Here is a 16,780-nt window from a genome sequence, read left to right as displayed (position 1 = left end):
ACCGGGGAGACACCGCCACCGCCAAGGCACCAGTTTCCCCAGGGCCAGCGCCTGCGGGCAAAGTGTAGAGCTCCTCCGGCCCAGATTGCAGTCGGGGAGCGGGTAACCGGAGGGAATCCACCGCTACCATCAGTCAAACAGGTGCAAGGAAGAGAGACGTCACCGTCACCTACCGGGAGTGCAGGTGCAACCGTCTGTGGGACCGTCCTACCAGCCGTTGGTTTACCGTACAAACTGTGTCCGTGTCTCAGGCTGAGTGAGTACCACAGTGCCGCAAGGCATAGCGCTGCCCCCGCGTCCCTGCGCCCTCCAGGCCCTACACTTTACATCTCTTCACCGGGCCCCGGGATCACCAACCCCTACCCACGGAGGGGCAACACAACACCTGGCTGCTCCAATCACCATCCCCGGGACCCCCACACTGAGCAGCGGTGGTGCCATCACCGCAACCGTGGGTGGCGTCACGAACTATAATCCCAACAAACAGCCCCCTTTCACTCACAGGCGAGGAGTGTCGCTCGAGACACCCCGGGATCCGGCCCGCAGCTCGAGCCACCAGGAGCAACTGCCGGACCCGAGCAGAAGGGGTGAGCGCGGTGTGCTGACACCCTCCTCCCCGCCCGCGACAACTTGGCGTCACGAACAGGATCTTACCGCTCTGCCGTCTGGTAGAGGTGCGCCTTGTTACCGCCGGAGGTATCCGGCAGAAAAATTTCAGAAGCCGCCATCTTTGGCGCGAAAAGTTCCCGCTCGAGCGTCTTCTCGAGCAGTAGAGGCGCGAAGGCCAAAACTCCGCCCCGAGAGAGGAGGGGCCGAAAAGAGCTAAGGGGGACGCGATGGCGGCTGGCGGCATGTAGTCGCCGCTATAAAAGCAAGGACGCCAGGACCTTGCCAGAAAACCGTTCCTGGAAGCAAACAGCAAAGACACCATGTGGATGCCGTCCCGAAACACCGTGGCCCCCGCACCGGGAACCGCAGCGTGGGTGGAGATCCGGACCGCACAGCTCCATCTAAGGCTGCAGGTCAAAATGCAGCTCCTCCTGGAGGAGTGGGAGACCGACATGGCGGACGTTTTGGCAGCCGTGCGGAGACGCGAGGAGGAGGCGGAGGAAGGGAGGGTGAGTGACCCACGCCCCTATGTCCCGGAGGGACCGGTCGCTGCGGCTGAGGGACCCGGTCCAAGCCCTCTCCCCCCGTTGCCTCCTTCGCCACCCGTCTCGGAGGCCGTGACCCCGCCACTAGGCCCGCTGCCACCGCAACCGGTAGCGATACCCAGCCCGTCCGCCCCGGCGGACCGACCTGTAGCCGGAGCCCGAAGCAAACCGGAGGCATTGCCATGGAAGGCCCCGAAGATTGCGCCAGAGACAGTCCCCGAGCAGTTCTCTGAGCCGGAGCCGATGACCCGCTCCGAGCCGAAGGCCCAACTGCGGAAAGCCCCTGTGCCCATCCCCCACACCTCGGCTGAGGTGGCGCCGGGTTGTTGCTGCAAGGCAGCGCCCAAGGCCATGACACCGCGGGATACGCCACCCACCTTCCTGACAGTGGGTAACGTGCTGAATGTCCCGCGGGGCTCAACCCGTGCGCCGGAGCCATACTGGGACAGGGAGCCGACCAAGCTGGGCCTGGAGATCGCGGAGAGGGAGCGTAGGAAAGCCGAGCTGGTGGCCCGAGTCATACGGGAAAAGGAGAACCTGCGGCAAGCGACCTTCCGTGTCCGGGGCCCGTTCTACGAGGGGCAGGTGAGGCGATTCGATATCCGCCGGGGCTACGGGTTCATATACGAACCGGGCCTGGAGGCCGAGGTATTTGTAGCCCGGCGGGATGTGCATGCTCACCTGCCCGAAGAGCATCCTGGCCGCAATCTTATCCCGGGAGACATGGTGCGGTACACTCGGCACTGCGGAGAGAGGGGGTGGTTTGCCCTGGATGTAAAGCTGAGGGGCAGCCCGGAGGGCAAGATGAGCTCTGCACCCCCTCCCTCGGATGAAGCAGCAGCAGGACCGGAGTAGGGCAATGGAGGCCCGCAGCACCGTCCCCGTAGGGACCAGCGCTTTGTTTGTTTGAAAGTTTGTTGAAAGTTTTGAAAAATGAAAAACACTGATTGAACCGAGTTTTCACCTGATTGTCAGCTGTGATTAGCAACCGGCAGGAGCCGGCACCGTTGTCCCCGGTGGGGACCGTTTAAAGTTTAAAAATGCATGGGAACTAGCCATGGACAAGCCCGTGAACTCTGCAGGGCAACCACAAACGTTAGTGGCTTGTAAATAGGTTGGGTACCGTTACCGTTTCCGCAATGCCGCCTCCGGAGAGGCAGGTTGGAGGGAGGGCCCTGAGCAGAGCAGGCCAGGGCCCAGCCACCAAAGGGACCGGTGGCTACCCTCTGGAGGGAAGGACAGATCCCGCTCGGGTGACTTGTGCTGGACTGTGGGTCAAGGGGTGCTGCCTGGGTTTTAGGGGCAGCATCAGGGCCAGGTTGCTTGGGTGGGAGAGAGCGGAAACCGTGACCGTACACCGTTGAAACGTTAAAAGTAAAATGTGCCTCCCGTCTTGGGAAGAGTTGATTGAAAATGCTTATGTTTTGTTTAACCCTGTTATCCCCTTTTTACAGAAAAATAAAACCGGTGTAGGACGGCAGCCCGTGGACGGTCTGCATTTTGCTAAGGGGGAATGTGTCGCCCTGGGCAAGCCAGGGGACACAGATAACAACACCACTACACCCCACACTCCAGGTAGGCACACCTGCTAACCAGAAATCCTTGTTGCCTCCCTCCAGGAGTCTGTGATGCACACCAGGGGGTGGGCCAGGCGGTTGGCTCCGCCCACCAAGGAGCTCACAACTCTGGAGGCAGGAAGTAACCAGGCAGAAAGCCCAGGGACATGAACGAGTAAAGAAGCAGAGTAGCCCAGGCAGGGGCTAGAGGAAACAACCAGAAGTGAAAGTGAAGGAAAGGAAAGTGGAAAAGGAGGAAAGCAAGAAGTGGTGACAGAGCCTGAGAGCCCAGCTGTGTGTAGGGCTAGAACAGCAAGGTCAGCGACGGCGGTGACTGTCCGGAGGGGGACCGTTTGGAAGTTCCTGGAAGGACCCCGTTGGCTGTGTGCCCGGTGGTCTGGAGCAGTGTTCCGAAGGACAGTCAGCACCAGGGCAGGGGCCTCTCGGACCCCGGCAAGGCTAGGAGTCGCCCAATTTGCCGAATCCGTCAGTGAAGGGGACGCAGATCCCCCAGCAACAAAGTCCCGATTGACGGCAACAGCCCCACCATTACCGGGGAGACACCGCCACCGCCAAGGCACCAGTTTCCCCAGGGCCAGCACCTGCGGGCAAAGTGTAGAGCTCCTCCGGCCCAGATTGCAGTCGGGGAGCGGGTAACCGGAGGGAATCCACCGCTACCATCAGTCAAACAGGTGCAAGGAAGAGAGACGTCACCGTCACCTACCGGGAGTGCAGGTGCAACCGTCTGTGGGACCGTCCTACCAGCCGTTGGTTTACCGTACAAACTGTGTCCGTGTCTCAGGCTGAGTGAGTACCACAGTGCCGCAAGGCATAGCGCTGCCCCCGCGTCCCTGCGCCCTCCAGGCCCTACACTTCACGTCTCTTCACCGGGCCCCGGGATCACCAACCCCTACCCACGGAGGGGCAACACAACACCTGGCTGCTCCTATCACCATCCCCGGGACCCCCACACTGAGCAGCGGTGGTGCCATCACCACAACCGTGGGTGGCGTCACGAACTATAATCCCAACAAACACCCCCCCTTTCACTCACGGGCGAGGAGCGTCGCTCGAGACACCCCGGGATCCGGCCCGCAGCTCGAGCCACCAGGAGCAACTGCCGGACCCGAGCAGAAGGGGTGAGCGCGGTGTGCTGACACCCTCCTCCCCGCCCGCGACATAAGTCTGTATTGTGTTTCTTTCTGACATAAGTATAGAATGTTGATGCATAGAACGTCTGTGTTTCACAACAGGTATAAAATAAACGGACACTCTGGAAACCCTTTGGAGATTGTGGGAAATCGCATGCCTGTACATTTCTTCTGTTCTTATCGGCTAAAAAAGTGAAACCCATAAACCTCTAAGTTTGAGTTAGAGCTGTTGTAACATGAATGTCTATGCCCAGAAAGTTGACATCAAAGTCTCAAATATCAGAATGCATTTTCTTGCTCGATTCTATTCTTTTTTTTTTAAAGGGAACCTGTCTCCTGGTTTTTCCAATAAAAATTATGGCCACCACCCTTGAGGTCGCTTTTATAGCATACTAGTATGCTACGTATATATCACCAAGCTCGTTTGCAAAGCACAAAAAGACCTTTTATTATACTCCCATTTGACAGTGTCTCCAAGTCAAACTCCTGCGCAAGCGTCGTACATCACTTTACACTGCTGAGGGCTCTGTTTGGCCTATCCTGGCGCATGCGCATTGCTATACTTTGCTCTGCCATCAGCAGGACAAAGCGAGGTACGTCTGCACAGGAGTGTGATTGGGACACACTATGTAGATGATGTCATCCACATGGAGAAGGGGAAGAGGATGGCGATTGCAAGGAGAGAGGAGGTGTCGGCTCAAGACCAGAGACACCTATTAGACCGGACACATAATACTCTGACAATATTATTCCCAGAGATCAAATGTGAGTCACAAATGCATCCAGGCATCTTCCCCATGCTGTTCCCATTCAGTTTCAGCACTTTTCCATCCATTGGAGCATTTTTACAGCCCTCCCTTACCTACTTCAAGGTCCTCCAGAAAATTATTCGAGTTTCCCATTGACTTGCATTGGGTTCGTTATTCAGTATGAATACACGAATATTAGAAATTATTCTGCTCGAATAATCAGAACCCAAGTATTTGATTTTTCGTCCATCTCTAGTGGTTGCTGTACTTTAAGTAGGGAAAAGCTGGTGACAGGTTTCCTATTAAAGTATGAAACATTGCTGAGGAAAACATAGTGTCCATTGTCCCCTTCAGATGGAGGTAAGAGACTTTGAATGTCTATCCAAGATTTTGGGCTATGACCCATGTAGAATTAAAGGGAACCTGTAACCAGATTTGGAGACTATAAGCTGCAACCACCACTAGTGATCCCTTATATACAGCATTCTAGAATACTGTATATAAGAGCCCAGGCTGCTCTGTGTAAAGTAAAACAAAACTTTTATAATACTCACCTAGAGGGTGGTCTGGTCCTATGGGTGTTGTTGCTTTCTGGTCCATCCCCTCCTCTCCACAGCGATCTCCGTCCTACTTCTAAGGCCTGTGTGCATAAGGCGTCCTACGTCATACACACTGGTCGGCATTGAAGTCCTGCATAGGTGCACTTTGATCTGCCCTGCCTAGGGCAGATCAAAGTACTGTAGTGCGCATGCGCGGACGGTCTTTATTCTTTCCTCGCGCCGCTGCATTACAGTACTTTGATCTGCCCTCATTAGGGCAGATCAAAATGCGCCTGTGCAAGACCACAATTCCGTTCTGTGTAGATAACGTAGGACGCGTTATCATAGGACGTGACATCCACACTGGGCTTGGTGGAAGGAGGACACTGATCACCGCAGAGATGAGGCGCTGGACCGGAGAGCAGCAACACCCATTGGACCGGACTGCCTCCTAGGTGAGTATAATGAGGGTTTTTTTACGTTGTGCAGCGCAGCCTGGGCTCTTATATACAGTGTTTTGGAATGTTGTACAGTTAGGTCCAGAAATATTTAGACAGTGACACAATTTTCGCGAGTTGGGCTCTGCATGCCACCACATTGGATTTGAAATGAAACCTCTACAACAGAATTCAAGTGCAGATTGTAACGTTTAATTTGAAGGTTTGAACAAAAATATCTGATAGAAATTGTAGGAATTGTACACATTTCTTTACAAACACTGCACATTTTAGGAGGTCAAAAGTAATTGGACAAATAAACCAAACCCAAACAAAAATTTTTTATTTTCAATATTTTGTTGCGAATCCTTTGGAGGCAATCACTGCCTTAAGTCTGGAACCCATGGACATCACCAAACGCTGGGTTTCCTCCTTCTTAATGCTTTGCCAGGCCTTTACAGCCGCAGCCTTCAGGTCTTGCTTGTTTGTGGGTCTTTCCGTCTTAAGTCTGGATTTGAGCAAGTGAAATGCATGCTCAATTGGGTTAAGATCTGGTGATTGACTTGGCCATTGCAGAATGTTCCACTTTTTTGCACTCATGAACTCCTGGGTAGCTTTGGCTGTATGCTTGGGGTCATTGTCCATCTGTACTATGAAGCGCCGTCCAATCAACTTTGCGGCATTTGGCTGAATCTGGGCTGAAAGTATATCCCGGTACACTTCAGAATTCATCCGGCTACTCTTGTCTGCTGTTATGTCATCAATAAACACAAGTGACCCAGTGCCATTGAAAGCCATGCATGCCCATGCCATCACGTTGCCTCCACCATGTTTTACAGAGGATGTGGTGTGCCTTGGATCATGTGCCGTTCCCTTTCTTCTCCAAACTTTTTTCTTCCCATCATTCTGGTACAGGTTGATCTTTGTCTCATCTGTCCATAGAATACTTTTCCAGAACTGAGCTGGCTTCATGAGGTGTTTTTCAGCAAATTTAACTCTGGCCTGTCTATTTTTGGAATTGATGAATGGTTTGCATCTAGATGTGAACCCTTTGTATTTACTTTCATGGAGTCTTCTCTTTACTGTTGACTTAGAGACAGATACACCTACTTCACTGAGAGTGTTCTGGACTTCAGTTGATGTTGTGAACGGGTTCTTCTTCACCAAAGAAAGTATGCGGCGATCATCCACCACTGTTGTCATCCGTGGACGCCCAGGCCTTTTTGAGTTCCCAAGCTCACCAGTCAATTCCTTTTTTCTCAGAATGTACCCGACTGTTGATTTTGCTACTCCAAGCATGTCTGCTATCTCTCTGATGGATTTTTTCTTTTTTTTCAGCCTCAGGATGTTCTGCTTCACCTCAATTGAGAGTTCCTTAGACCGCATGTTATCTGGTCACAGCAACAGCTTCCAAATGCAAAACCACACACCTGTAATCAACCCCAGACCTTTTAACTACTTTATTGATTACAGGTTAACGAGGGAGACGCCTTCAGAGTTAATTGCAGCCCTTAGAGTCCCTTGTCCAATTACTTTTGGTCCCTTGAAAAAGAGGAGGCTATGCATTACAGAGCTATGATTCCTAAACCCTTTCTCCGATTTGGATGTGAAAACTCTCATATTGCAGCTGGGAGTGTGCACTTTCAGCCCATATTATATATATAATTGTATTTCTGAACATGTTTTTGTAAACAGCTAAAATAACAAAACTTGTGTCACTGTCCAAATATTTCTGGACCTAACTGTATATAAGAGCTCATTGGTGGTGCCCACAGATTATAGTCACCAAATCTGGTGACAGGTTCTACAGAGTAGAGGACAGTATAGTGCAAAGCCTTATTGATGTAACATTGAGGTACCTTGTGGAGGCCATAACCAGGTCAAGTGATAGGTGTGATTTTATCGTAGAATTTGGAAAAGATCCAAGGTTTCCACCGAGAACACATTGATCCACCCAAACAATAGTGATCATGTAGGAAAAAAATGTCTTGTCCTAATGCCTTGATCGTTTCGAATAACCATGTCTTTCAATTCCACAGAAAGTGCAAGTGGTTCTTACAGTACTTGATTATGACAAATTGGGCAAAAACGAAGCTATCGGAAAGATCTTCGTGGGCTGCAATGCTACAGGGACTGAGCTCCGTCACTGGTCCGATATGTTAGCTAATCCCAGGAGGCCTATCGCTCAGTGGCACACTCTACAGCCGGAGGAGGAAGTGGATGGCGCCCTCGGAATGAAGACTTCATGATGTCACTTGCTGAGTGTGAATGTGTGGGAGTGTCTGCGGGCGCCGGGTGGTACTTGTGCTCCCCCCGCGCCGCTGTGTGTATATACTTGTTCAAAGCTGTAGCTGTGACATAGCTTTGAGAAACCTCCTGTTTCGTGGTTATTTGTAAATGACTAAAATATTTATATGACTTGGCCAAGAGGCAGTATCCTTTTTCAAACTATCTCAGTTGGTTTAGTATGAAAACTAAAATACTTGAACTGATAATTTAAAAAACAAAAAAACAAAAAAAAAGTCTTTTATTATACGTTAGGGAATTCCTATATGCATTTTTACAACTAAAAAGATTTGCAAATGCTTGGATTTTAGATACTATATTTATAGTTTGACCAGTTTAGCATTAGTGACTTTGCCTTAAAATTCAATATAGGTGAAGTAAAGAAGGTCAGAAGAGCAAGTGTGTGACTCTTAGAAATAATTATTCACGCTAATTAAGGAGAAATCATTTCTCAAGACTTTTTATTTTGTGCTACCAGGTTGATAGTTTCCTAAAGAGGATTGGTAATTAAATATAAATTTATTTATTTATTTATTTTTTATTTTTTTTATTTTAATTCGTGTTTTAGATTGGGAATGGAAATTTTTTAAGAGGCGTCTCTGGCGCCAAAAGCAAAAAATAATAGCAAATTAATGTAACCACGTCCGCGTACAGAGGTCTAGATGTATTATTAGATCCTTGCCATCAGTGAAAGCTTTGTCCCTGCCATTAAAATCAATATCTTTATTCTTGTAGCAATCATTTAATTTAGTGTCCAATAATTGAGTACATTAAATAAATGTTTAGAAGTTTTTGCAGAAAGTTATATTTGCTACTCGATAGACTTCATAGAAGAGTTTCCCAATGAACAATTTAAAAAAAAACAAACATCTTCTGTATTAGGACAAAAATGTTCAAGAACCGTTCTGGAATTTAGCTCTTATCCTAAGTCATATAGTAAGGCTCGTTAAAGGAATTCTGCATCCAATAGGTGGTGCCACAAATCAAGTCCTCTTCCTTCTGATGAGGCTATTTGCATATTTAAATTCCCAAAGGAGCATTGCATGGCTTATAAGCCTCCTTACTCCAGCTTGACACTCTCCACAAGGAGAGATGTTCCCCCTTAGGCCTTGGTTCCACTTGCGCATAGCTTCTGATGCAAGACCATTGGAAGCGATATACTAATGACCCTCTGCTGTGAGCGTCAGCCGAGAGTCATGCAACTGTGATCCGATCTTGCAATCGTATCACAGCTGCGGACAAGATGGTGGAAGCACTTTCTACCATCTCCTCCGCTGTCTGTCTCTGCGTACATTGCACTGCAGTCGGATGACATGCGAGTGCACTGCGATGTTTCGCACACTCCCATAGACTTCTATGGAGGTGCGTGAGCCAAGAATCACTGCCAAATGTGCTGTGATTCATTTATCAGGCCGATATGGCATAAGCAATCAATCACAGATGGGCACTACCCCATAGTTTTGCACTGGTACAAGTGCAGTCCGATGTTTTATCGGATTGCACTCGTCAGTGCAAAACGCAAGTGGAACTGAGCCCTTAGACCACTAGTCAGAGGCCTCTCACCCAGCCAAATCAGATCTCTTGCTTTGCATTGAGGAGGGGCAAGACCCCGAAACACGTGTTTGAAAATGGAGTTTCTGGTTTGGCTTCTTATCCTAAGTCACGTGGCAAGGCTTGTTAATCCATTAGCTCACTCCGAAGATCAAGTCAAGAGGTTATTTAAGATTAAGCTCAGTAATTAAAGTTGTACACCATATGGATACAGCAGGCATTGTTTTCTTAAAGGGATTGTCAACCTTTTGCATGGGTCGTTTGTCAAAAATCCTCTCTTATATTGTCTATCTTCCAGGCTATGGGGCGTGTGCTGCCTAGAAGATAAGCCTGCCTCTCGTCTTTATTAAACAGGACTTTTCCTCCCCTTCTCTTCAGTGTCACTGTGACGTCTGGTGCGCAGCCGTTTATCCTGCGCATGAGCATTCTGCTTGCCATCCCTCCCTGTACTGTGAGGAATCAGTGACTCCCCTATGCCTGCGCACAGCAAAAGACTAAATAACAGTGCCCACAGAAGGGCACACACTAGTGACGAGAAGGGGAGGAGGAATCCTGTCTAATGAAGACTGGAGACCGGTTTATTTATCTTCCGGGCAGCATACGCCCCATAGCCTGGAAGATAGAAGATATAAAAGAGGATCTTTGCCAAATGACCCATCATCTAGAAGTCATACAGGTAAAGATAACTTCACCTTTGTGTCACCTGTATGCCTACATTAATAACTAAAAAAATGCAAAAGGTTGAAAATCCCTTTAAGAAAAAAATGCCCATGCCTGCTGTGTCCATACTAGTAAAACTTTAATTACTGAGCTTAATCATAAATAACCTCTTCAGAAAGAAGAAGACGTGATCTTCGGAGTGAGCTAATGGATTAATAAGCCTTGCCACGTGACTTAGGATAAGAAGCCAAACCAGAAACTCCATTTGCAGACACATGTTTTGGAGTCTTGCCCCTCCTCAGTGCAAAGCAAGAGATCTGATTTGACTGTATGCACCTGTATGCACCTGTATCAATAACGAAACAATGCAAAAGGGTGACAGAATCCCTTTAAATGCATGATTTTTTTTGACAAATATATAATTTTTGCAACAGAATTTCATTACAAATATTGAACCTCTGCAGAAGGTACAGAATGAGTAAACAGTGAATTTGTCAGTGAGCTCATTTTGACATTTGACCAAAGTTCGACTTTGTTTTGGTCACATATCAGAATAGACGTGTTCAGGAGAAGAATGACAATAGTTACATACCCTGCAGTCAGAAGGCGCGCAGTCACCGATTCACTCTTAACTCATTCTGCAGTGTTTCCCGAAAATAAGACAGGGTCTTATATTACTTTTTGCTCTAAAAGATGCGCTAGGGCTTATATTAAGGGGATGTCTTTTTTTCCAATAAACAACAATCCACATTTAATCTTAAATAAGAAAAAAAAAATCAACATTTATTCATATATAATCATCATGTCATCACATTCTAGAACATCATCAGAACGCTCCAAACCCTGAATTCCATCATTCATTTCTTGACATCCTATTTCCCTTTTCCATGTGCAACAATAATGTACAAAAAAACAGTAATCATGAATAATACTAAAGTTTCCATGCAGCTACCGGTGTATACATGTAAAAAACGGTAAAATAAAAGACCTGTTCACATATGATGTATAACCATGAATACATTCTGAAAGTTTGTATCAAATATCACAAAAAGTTAAAAATAAGAGGAGTGCCCATCTAATTAGCCACATTTATGTACAGTATGTACAAAGTTTGCAGGGTGCCATTATCGATACTACTGTATATGTCACTTATACTATAATTACATGAGATATAGGGATTATATATATATATATATATATATATATATATATATATATGTATATATATATATAAATATATATATATACACATACAGACATATATATACAGTGTGTCCACCCATATCCTGTCCACCGCCATTAACTTGAGAACGGCGGCAGCTATAGGCATAGAAGTGGTGTCTAGGTATAGTAAAGTAGCCATGCGCTATGCAATGAAACCACCTATAGCGCCACCTGGTGGAAAACAACGGAGTTATCATTTTTGTCTCAAAAACGGAACAAGATAAAGAAAAAAAGTGAATTAAAAAATTGTAGGGCATCATCAATTCAATACGAATTGACACCTTGCATACAGAAATGCTATGATATGAAACCCATGACCCCCCCAAAAACATTGAATGCTGGTCACGCATATGACGCTCATTTAACTTTGATGCTGAAAGTGGCCCCCGTCAGCTGCAATGCACATCTGGCCTCTGCGCAGCATACTGTATCTTGCTGCACGTTGTGCAATATGGTAGGTGACACGTTTGCACAAGCATCTGTGATACGTCGTCGTAGGTCCTGCAATGTTGGTGGAGGGGTCGCATACACCTGCTGTGTGATGTGACCTCACAGAAAGAAGTCCAATGGGGTCGGGTCAGGTGAGTGTGGAGGTCACCACGCAGCCACCATACCCAATGACTTGTAGGAAGGTCTCCATGAGGTATCGCTTCCCGTCTGCAGCCTTGTGAGGTTTACACATTCTAATTATAGCATTTCTGTATGCAAGGTGTCGATTCGTATTGAATTGATGATGCCCTACAACTTTGTAATTCACTTTTTTTCTCTAACTTGTTCTGTTTTCAAGATAAAAATGCTAACTCCGTTGTTTTCCACCAGGTGGCGCTATAGGTGGTTTCATTGCGTAGCACATGGCTACTTTACTATACCTAGACACCACTTCTATGCCTATAGCTGCCACCGTTCTCAAGTTAATGGCAGTGGACAGGATATGGGTGGACACACTGTATACTGTATAGAAGTCTATATAATGTATTCTATTTACATGTATACTGGTAGCTGCTACTGATACTTTTTAACTGAACTGTAACTAGGACTTAATGTATTTTTTGGTTTATAAGACGCACTGGATTATAAGACGCACTTCAAATTTAGAGAGAAAAAAGTACAAAAAAAGGGGTCTGTCTTCTAATCCAGTGGTGTCTTACTGGGGATGGGGGGTGGCAGCGGTGGTGGCACAGGGTCACAGGGGGCAGGGGCAGTAGTGGAGTAGGGCGATGTCCCTGATTCTCACTGCAGGTGCTGTGAGGCAAGCAACATCGAGAACCTGTCGGTGGTGTGGGCTTCAAAGAAATGGCACCCGAAGTTGGCGCATGTGCAGATTGAGCTGTCAGCTCAATGACAAGCCAAGATCTCATCGGCGCACGCGCCGCCTCTGGGCACCATTTTCCTTAAGTTTGCTGCTGGGAGATCTGTGGGCTGCAGGTGGCGCATGCGCAGATGAGATCTTGTGCCAAGAACTCCATCAGTGTACGCGCCGACTCCACATGTTCAATTATTTGAAGCCCACACTGCCAACATTACAGTTGGCCATATAATTCATGGTGCATGGACTGGGTCTGGCAGAACAGAAGTTGCCTTCACATAAGGCGCGTGCACTGAGTCATAGAGGGGGCCCTAAAAGGTTATCATTGTGATAGAATCTCGTTAAAATAAAATTTTTGAGACTATTAGTAGTTACGTAAGAATATATATGAATTTTTACATTTTCATCTCATTGCAGTAAATGCATTTTTCTCCATTGTTTCATCTTCTTTCAAATATTTAGGAAGAAAGCAATAAAATTATGACAACCGAATCGTACACATTACACTGTAGATACTCTATTTTTATGACCTTAAAGAGTTTTATCTGTAGCTAAATTAATTTACTCCACCTGTCATACTATTAGGACACATCCTTCAAAAAAGAAGCTAAGGTCCATCTCAAGTCCCAGAAAATGAAAACTCAAATTGGGTTGTAGATTCAACCTCCGAAAGCTTTCTTCTTCTAAGTCAGTATTGCTTTGGAAGAATCCCTAATTGTCTATGATTAAAAGGAAGCTGTCAGTGGCTCTTTGTTGTGTAATCTGATTGCAAAGACCTTGATTCCAGTGATGTCACTTACTAGGCTGTGTTTTGCTATTTCAAAAGAATCATTGTTTTATCTGCAGGAGATTATCACTATATGACTAGGTGTCTCGTGCCTCCTACTCCAACTCTGCCCCCAGCACTGATTTGCAGCTTTCTTTCAAAAAACAGAGTAAACAGAAAGCTGCCAATCAGTTATATAGTAACATAGGTTGAAAAAAAGACCTAGGTTCATCTAGCTCAACCTTCCTCCACCAATTATATATTTCATCACTAAAACATTTATAAGCCACTTTTTTGTGTGTACTGAGGAAATCATCCAGCCCTGATATATAAGCTGTTATAGTGTCTGCCATTACTACCTCTTGTGGTAGGGCATGCCGCAGTCTGACTGCTCTAACTGTAAAGAACCCTTTCCTATTTAGCTGTCGGAATCGCTTTTCTTCCACTCGCAGTGAGTGCCCCCTGGTCTTTATTATTGTCTTTAGACAGAATAAGTCATGTGCCAGTCCTTTATATTGACCACTCATGTATTTATATATAAATGACATCTCCTCTGAGACATATTTTTTTTAAGCTAAACAAATCCAACTTCTCATCATATGGGAGGCCTTCTGTTCCTTGCAATAATCTATTTGCCCGCCTTTCAACTGACTCTAACTTCTGAATGTCCTTTTTAAAATGTGGAGTCCAAAACGGAATCCCATATTCCAGATGTGGCCTTACAAGTGATTTATAGAGGGGTCACAATAAGTTGGGATCACAGGATCTAATCTCTCTTTCTATACACCCTAATATCTTGTTTGCTTATGCAGCTGCTGCCTGACATTGAGTGCTGCTGCTCAGCTTATTTGTAATGAGAATACCCAAGTCCTTCTCCTGTTCTGTAGTCCCGAGTTTACTTCCATTTAATGTATATGCAGCTATAGGATTGCTCCGTCCTAGGTGCATTACTCTACATTTATCAATATTAAATCTAACTTGCCAAGTGTCTGCCCATCTTATCCAGATTGTTTTGCAAAATTGTACTGTCAAGGTCAATTTTTAATATCCTACATAGTTTGGTGTCATCAGCAAAAACTGACACTTTACTCTGAATTCCATCCACAAGATCATTAATAGTGAGATTAAAAAGAATCGGTCTTAGCACAGATCCCTGCACTCCTCACTGCTGACTATAGCCCAAGTGATGTAGATAGGGTTATACACAGCTCTGCCCATTCTGACATCTTATCCAGATTGTTTTGTAATATTGTACTATCAAGGTCAGTTTTCAATATTCTACATAGTTTGCTGTCGTCAGCAAAAACTGACACTTTAATATCAATCCCACCCACAAGGTCATTAATAAAGAGATTAAAAAGAATCGGGCCTAGTATAGATCTCTGCGGTACCCCACTGCGGACAATAGCCCAAGTGATGTAGATAGGGTTATACACAACTCTGCCCATTCTCACATCTTATCCAGATCGTTTTGTTATATTGTACTATCAAGGTCAGTTTTCAATATCCTACATAGTTTGGTGCCGTCAGCAAACACTGACGCTTTACTCACAATGCCATCCGTGAGGTCATTATTAATGAGAGAAAAAATTGGTTTGAGCATAGATCCTTGTGGTACCCCACTGCTGACTATAGCCCATCTGATGTAGTCGGGGTTATTCACAGCTCTGCCCATTCTGACATCTTATCCAGATTGTTTTGTAATATTGTACTATCAAGGTCAGTTTTCAATATACTACATTGTTTGGTGTCATCGGCAAAGACTGACACTTTACTCTCAACCCCATCAACAAGGTCGTCAACAAAAGAGATTAAAAAGAATTGGTCCTAGCACAGATCCCTGTGGTACCCCACTGCTGACTATAGCCCATGTGATGTAGTCGGGGATATACACAGCTCTGCCCATTCTCACATCTTATCCAGATTGTTTTGTGATATTGTACTATCAAGGTCAGTTTTTAATATCCTACATAGTTTGGTGTTGTCAGCAAAGAATAACACTTTAGTATCAATCCCATCCACAAGGTCATTAATAATGAGAGAAAAAGAATCGGTTTGAGCAGACATCCTTGCAGTCCCCACTGCTGACTATAGCCCAATTGATGTAGATGGGGTTATACACAGCTCTGCCCATTCTAACATCTTATCCAGATCGTTTTGTAATATTGTACTATCAAGGTCAGTTTTCAATATCCTACATAGTTTGGTGTCGTCAGCAAAGACTGACACTTTACTATCAATCCCATCCACAAGGTCATTAATAAAGAGAGAAAAAGAATGGGTTCAAGCATGTGGGTGGGGTTATACACAGTTCAGCATTCCATGCTCTCCTAGATTTGCAGCAGAGTAAACTAGGTAATACATCGCTGGAATCAGGATCTCTGTCCCTACATTATGCTGCTGTCAGATTACATAACAAAAATCTGCTGATAGAAGGTATAATGGCCCTCATTCATAAAAGAAGCAACTTTATGGAAGTTCTACAAAATTGAGTTCCTGTAAAAGGTAGAACAACTCCAGTTCCAAAAAAAAAAGTTTACCAAAACTTAGTTTTATCAAGAGATTTAGCCAATCCATGGATATCTGGTATATGGACATTTTCTTAAAGTTACACATTCTCTTCTGGGGACAGGAAACTTGTATACGAGCTATAATTTACATTTAACTGAACTAACGGAATAAATGCAGGGATTTAGCCTATTGTTATTTTTACTATTAAAACACTTTTTACTGCACCTGCTACTCACTGCCACTTCCAATAGTGCTAATAATTAAAAGGAGAGAAACGTTGCAAGGTTGACGTTAAGAGAGAAAGGATTATGCCTCTTTCTACAGCTGTCAAGGGTATCGTTTGTCGGGGTGTCACTACAATAAATACATTACTACATGAGCGTAAAGGAAAGTGTATTTGCTTCCAGATGACTGATTGTGACAATCAACATTCTATTCTGTTTTTCTTTTACAGTCAATGGAAAATAGGACTGTGCGGAAACAGTCAAGCACAATATGTTTGAAAGCAGGGAATCTTTACAATGGTCGAGTCCCCACTTGTTGCCTTAGTTACTAAAATGTGCAGATCTTTAAGTGCAAAAAAAAATATATATATATATATGCTTTTTAACTATATAGAGGATTTTTGCTCTTCTTGATCTCTTTTTCGTGTGACTCCTTTAGATTGTAAGCTCATAAGCAGCGCTGCCATCAGAAATATCTGGGCCCCGTACAGAAAAATGATCAGGACCATAGAATGCTGTTGGCCAAATGACAGCTATCCCACTTATACAATGGAGCTTAAAATTGAATACAATATTTTAAAGACTCCCCCGAAAATCAAGTGAACCAAAGGTTGATATGGCCAATCATTTGGCATGCTCTCCCATACTCTGCCGAGCACGTCTATA

At 45.5% G+C, this 16,780-nt stretch overlaps 1 protein-coding gene across 1 annotated transcript in view; it reads left to right on the top strand.

The window, feature by feature from the left end:
- The window catches only part of SYT5 (synaptotagmin 5), a 371,214-nt gene extending 361,706 nt beyond the window's left edge, over positions 1-9,508 (top strand). Inside the window, exon 9 of the mRNA XM_075327603.1 lies at positions 7,626-9,508. Within this exon, the coding sequence (XP_075183718.1) occupies positions 7,626-7,835 (210 nt within the window). The 3' untranslated portion in view covers positions 7,836-9,508. The remainder of the gene's footprint in view (positions 1-7,625) is intronic.
- Positions 9,509-16,780: the final 7,272 nt, after the last annotated feature.

This window comes from Anomaloglossus baeobatrachus, chromosome 11, assembly GCF_048569485.1.
Source record: "Anomaloglossus baeobatrachus isolate aAnoBae1 chromosome 11, aAnoBae1.hap1, whole genome shotgun sequence".
In the NCBI taxonomy this organism is placed as follows: Eukaryota; Metazoa; Chordata; class Amphibia; order Anura; family Aromobatidae; genus Anomaloglossus; species Anomaloglossus baeobatrachus.
Note: the sequence above shows the minus strand (reverse complement) of the source record. Positions and strands in the feature narration are given on the sequence as shown.